General features: G+C 40.6%; 1 protein-coding gene across 1 annotated transcript in view; it reads right to left on the reverse strand.

The window, feature by feature from the left end:
• antxr2a (ANTXR cell adhesion molecule 2a) overlaps positions 1 to 3,302 on the reverse strand; it is a 108,021-nt gene extending 104,719 nt beyond the window's left edge. Inside the window, exons 1-2 of the mRNA XM_052125628.1 lie at positions 3,080 to 3,302; positions 2,799 to 2,956 (exon numbers count right to left, since the gene is read on the reverse strand). Coding sequence (XP_051981588.1) covers positions 2,799 to 2,956; positions 3,080 to 3,157 — 236 coding nt within the window. The 5' untranslated portion in view covers positions 3,158 to 3,302. The remainder of the gene's footprint in view (positions 1 to 2,798; positions 2,957 to 3,079) is intronic.
• Positions 3,303 to 6,000: the final 2,698 nt, after the last annotated feature.

A 6,000-nucleotide genomic window follows, 5' to 3' on the forward strand; every position in this document is an offset into this window, starting at 1 on the left:
AATGAGAAAAGTGTGTCAAATGTGCCCTTGATGTAGTAGCTACAAGGTAATTGACCAAATAATTATAACCCATTGCGTGTGCTGAGAACATAAAATACAACCGATAGGTAATTTCGAAAATCATTTTCTTCTTACTTGTCTCAAACCAAGGTCAGAGAATCTAGATCTAAGCTTTAGAGAGACCATCAGATAATACCAAACCACATTTAAGTGAAACGTCCTGTTACTTCCGTAACCTCCATTCCCTGATGTAGGGAACGAAACGTTGTTTTGATGAAGTGACACTAGGGGTCATTCTTAGGAGCCCGAGACACCTCTGAGCTTTGATAAAAGGCCAAAGGGAATTGGCGAGTGGTATTTGCATGCCACTCCCCCAAACATACAGGTATAAAGGAGCAGGTGTGTGAACAGCTCATTCAGGTTTTGTGCTGAGGAGCCGAGAGAGAAGGTCCTGGCTATTTCAGCAAGTAGGCCAACATTGTGGCAGGAGGGACACAACGTCTTATTTCCTCCATCAGGGAACGGAGGATATGGAAGTAACTCACTCAACGTTGTGTCGATGAAGTGACACTAGGCGTCCCAATACAAAACGCCACAACTAGCTGAACTTTGTTACGTGAACTGGTACAGGAGAAGTACGTGTCCTTCAGATCTACCGGCGCGAACAAACTTTGAAGCCAGATGCTCGCTAGAATGCGTTTTTGCATCAGCATCTTGAACGGGAGTCTGTGTAAAACCTGGTTCAGTAGTCACAGGTCCAAGATTGGCCGCAACCCACCACCTTTCTTCGGTACAATGAAGTAGGGGCTGTAAAACCCCCTTCATCTCGGGGACAGACTCTATCGCACCCTTCTGTAGGAGGGTAGCGATTTCCACGTGCAAGGTAGCTGGTGCCTGGGCGGGTGCCTGGCGAACTGAATTGCGTATTAGAGACAGACGGTCCGGGCCAGCCATCACGACGGGTTGGACAGCGCAAGCCACGTGTTCAAGCTCCAGGCCAGGGGGACCAAGGGCCTGAGGTGCCACGTTGAAGGGGCTTGAGTCCTGTGGTCGTGCTGAGTCAAGGGACATCGAAGCACTTACCTTGCTCCTGATACCCACCAGGGGATCGCTTGGGGAGGGGGGAGTAAGTACATTGTACATAGAAACCGTCCGGGTGTGCCCGGGCAGGGGCGGGGACGGGCACCGCTGGAGCGCCGGACCTGCCAAAATGGAATGGTGGACGGTGGTTGTACTGACAGCCAGGCACACTGGATATGTGACACAGGGAATGAGGAAACTAAATGAAAATTAAACAAAAGATTCTCCTCCTGGCCCTCCACCGGGGGATGGAGTGGTCTGTTCACCAGCTCCGGAACAGCGGGTTCCCTGGGTCGCCCATCTCAGTGGCTCTTTGAAGCCTTCATTGGGTTCTTGGCGACTGGCCGTGAGACGGGTGGTGTCTGCTTCCTGCGGTGGGCTCAATGCCAGGGAGGGAACGCGGGAGCGGATTGCGGTGGAGCCGGTGCAGTCACTGCATGAGGATACCCTTGGCGAGGAGCACACGGGATGTGGGAGAATTGCTGGGCCTCGACAGTGTCGCCAAACAGGCCAGCCTGGGAAATGGGGGCGTCAAGTAACCGTGCATTGTCAGCCTCTCTCATCTCAACCAGGTTGATCCAAAGGTAACACTCCTGGCCCAACAAGGTGGACATCGCCTGCCCAAGAGACCGCACCGAGTATGGCTGCTGCGTTGCATGCTCCGACACAACACTGCACTTTATTGTTATTTTTTTTTACAGTTTTTTGTTTTTTTGTCTTAGATGTTGTCTGCCTTATTGTATACGACAGACAAACGCATTTGGACATTCTACAATTACACACCATAAAGTTAGTTAGTCCAGCGGCACCGTAGGCCTTGGCCGTCAGGGGCGACATAAACCTACAGGCCCTGGACACCTTATCCAGACACGAAAGACAGCGATTGTGGCCGCCAAAAGGCGAGAGATAATGGCCGCAACCAGGAATAACACACAGATGGAAAGGCATCTTTAAAAATAAGTTTCTGTGTGTGCCGCTCTTTTAGAATATACTCTCTTAGGAACATCGAGTCAGTAACAGATAGGGAACTGTCTGTTGTGCAGGGAAGATTCATTTCTGGCCATGGCTACTAAAGGCCATGATGCCTGGCTAGATCAGTGCCCTCCTCAGTTCATTAAAAAGAGCATATCTGTGCCATCAACTTGTTATCTCCCCCAACAAGGTGATGGGCAGCTCTTAGGCGAACACCTCTAAAAGGGGTGTAATATGAGTCTGAAATGGCATGTGAAGCATTAGATGTATATAGATTGACAGAGAGACAGACATATAGATGACATATGGAATGATGGATGGATGAACTGATTGGATGGATGGATGGATGGATGGATGGATGGATGGATGGATGGATGGATAGATAGATAGATAGATAGATAGATAGATAGATAGATAGATAGATAGATAGATAGATAGATAGATAGATAGATAGATAGATAGATAGATTGATTATTGGATGGATGGATGGATGGACGGACAGATGGATATAGGTTCAAGTAGACTTTATTTCAAAGTTTAGTGTCTTGCTGTGTGGCCTGTCCGTCGCACACACGTCGGACAGTTCAACTTCATCAACTTCAACTTTAACTAAACAAACACAACTCTATTATAATTTGAACAATATACACCTTTACAAAAGTTACTTTGTAAAATATACGTTGATACATTTTGTATTCAGAATGTTTAATTCAGAACAACAGAAATAGGGACAGAAATTAACCTACCTGTCCAGAACAAAGTAAAGGTCGTAAGCTCCATGACAAGATGGGTGTTCTGCATTAAAAGATGACATGAAACACAAGGCAAGCACCGCCGCTGTTGCCACAGTCCAGTGTTTCTTTGCGATTAGACTTTCCTTTGTCATGACGATGAGATTTTGGCACTAGTCGCATCCGCGGGACAAAATGTAAAACAATAAAAAAAATTAAAATTATCTGAATGATGTTTTCTTAAATGTTGTGAAACAAAAACAGTACAAAGTAAAGAAAAACAGCACAGCATTCACCGGTCCAGTGGATAGCTTTGCAGAAAAGTGCAACTTCTTCCTGTGAAACAGAGGATGTGCGACGTCACTAACTCCCATTTGGACCCAGTTTACGTCATCGCTGAAACAAACCCTCAGCCTGGTCCCACTTTCGCGGACGATAAATAACAAAACACATTACTTGTTTTAAAAGTTACTTGCGAATTCGTGTATTGCTCCTTGTTTTAGTGCGCATGCGCGTCCACCCAGCTGTGCAACAGAGGTTCTTGAGGACAAAATGCCGTTTGGCTCGCTCACACACCCAGCAGCTGTGATTAAATTCTCCTCAAACAGGATGTGTTTAAATAAGTACTGGTGAAGTTGCTATGCTTATTTTTTGTGGGACAGGATTTATTTGGTTGCTATAATCTATTTATCAGTGATTGCATTTTAACTTTGTGCAGTTTCTGTTTAGTTACTGCCAAGAACCATGCACTTTTTAATTCATAAATGTGGCAAGGCATTGAATCATATTGTTTTGTTTGATATGCATTGGGGGATTTTTATGTACGTGCAATAAGCCTGTATTCACGGTAATAGCCTGTGAGTTATCGACAGACATAATATCATTCTAAGAAACTATGATAGAAGAAACTGAATAAAGATGCTAAAATGTAGTTCCTGAAATAAAAACTTAAAGTCACTTCCTGCTTTAAAGTATAGGAATTGAAACAAAGTATTCTGTCTCAAAATAGAAATGATTAGCCAAGAGCCAGATTAATTTGAAAACGGCCAAAGAAGTCCATCTTTTCTTTGAATGTACATTAATACTGAGAACCTTTTGTTAATCCTCCCAAAATAATAAATAATCCTCCCAAAACAGCTTTTAGTATGTTTTATAATAATAATAATAATTATTATTATTATATAAAAAAAACAACCTTGCTTTGCTGGCCCCCCTGGTGGCTCGGGGGCCCTAAGCGGCCACTTATAGAGCTTATTGCAAGAATCAGCCCTGTTCTGCAATACAGTTAGAGGGCCGATATCCAGTATTGTTGTTTTTTGTGTTTTTACTTTACAGAGGATATTCCAGTAATATTTCACAACCGTCGTGTATGCAAGCTTGTTAGACATTAGATGAGTTAGTACATGTTGTGGCTTTATGCCTTGCTAACTATCCCTTCATATCTGTTATATCTGGGAAATCAGTGTAATCTTTAAAAATCCCCATGGTATTTCATTCAGAAAGATCCAGAGAATATCAGGAATTCTCAAACAAAGCAGACATACAGTATGATTTGAAAACATTTTTTAGAATAATTTCGGAAATAGATCCTGGCATCCAATGAATAATGAAATTTAATAAACAACAAATGAAATAAATAAATAAATAAATAATTTTTAATTGATATCCCAGAGCATTCATAAAGAGGACTGCTAGTGTTATAGTTTGCTTTACTAGTCTGCTCTTCCACTGAATCAATGATAGGACTTACTTAATTAAGTTATATTCATATTGTTAATTGCCATACTTACCAACATCGATGGAAGTATCATTTTTTATTTTCCTTTGGTTCAAACTGTTGAAACAGTTGTGATTTAATGATGGAGTTGTGTGAAATACAGTGTAATGTCATGCTTTGAGTTTCAGTACCCACCATTAATCATCATGATTAATAAGACCACGAATCAAACTCAGTCAAATCTTCGAAATTAGCATAGATTATATTGATAATTGTTATATAGCCAGATGATGGATCTGAAGTGGTGTGCTACTGTAAACACTGTTTGTGTTTTACATGCTTGATTATGGTAATGTACTGAAAATTTAAATGTAATGTTTGTAGTTCTATTCCGTTAGTTTCTCGTGGACATTTTAGTGGTAAGGATAATTGGATATGACAGGGAAAACAGTTCAACTAATTGTGAAATGCATTGAGGTGTTGAAACTCATTACCAGGGGAGTCCATAACAAAATACAATGGTGTATCAATCCTTTTCATCTCCTGTGAAACAGTAAACAAATGTCAAGAAAAAATAGGTATATAAATGAAAAGCTCTTTTTGGTTCAAAACACTTTATCACTGCTTTATGTGCAAGACCGATACTGTAACTGCTCATGTGAATGTGAATATGCTATAGAAGTGTGTGAACTGCAGAATTCAGACTCAATAAGTGCATTAATTTGACTTAACTTTTTCTTTCAAATAAATTCATTCAAAAACATGTTGCTCTTTGATAGAACCTACATGCCACAGTTTGACTGGAGTTTAGAAACATTGGCCCAAAGCAGGTGAAGGAACTTAACATGTCAAACTATTGGGGTAAAGTATTGATTTCAGTGCTAGTAGTCAATACTTGCTTTACTTTTAGAGTAATTTACTACAATAGTTCTACAGTTAATAAAAATTAAATTACTATTAAAACAATGTGGCTTTACAGTGAACAGGGCCATGAAAACGGCAATTGTTAATTCTACTAGTTAATTGTAATAACTGTAAACGTGTGCAACTCTATAGCCAGAATTTACTGAAGGGAAGATACTGTAGCACATGTGTAATTAAATAATAATTCCATGAGTGTGCATGGGAAGTTATAACTAGGTTTAGGATCAGTAGTTGAGCCATATTTCTCATTACCTCTCTCAATGCAACAAAATCAGTTAATTATTAATGTGTTTGCCGGGAAGGAACTACACTAAATAGTGCTAAAACATTTATTCATTCTAAATAACAAGCAGGCATCTTTAAGTTTCCTCATAAGTCACCAAGCTTTGCCCAAGAATATATAATAGAATTCTTAATGTTTAAGGGGTTATTGGTATGCCACAATGTAGTTTATGTATAGTATTGTTTTCTATTTTATTACTGTTCAATCTTGTAAACTCTTGCTAATACTTTGCAATACATCAACAAATTGCCAACAAATGTATTCAGCGTCCTTCATTCTTTGTTCTGATGTAC

This window comes from Xyrauchen texanus, chromosome 4 (assembly GCF_025860055.1).
Source record: "Xyrauchen texanus isolate HMW12.3.18 chromosome 4, RBS_HiC_50CHRs, whole genome shotgun sequence".
In the NCBI taxonomy this organism is placed as follows: Eukaryota; Metazoa; Chordata; class Actinopteri; order Cypriniformes; family Catostomidae; genus Xyrauchen; species Xyrauchen texanus.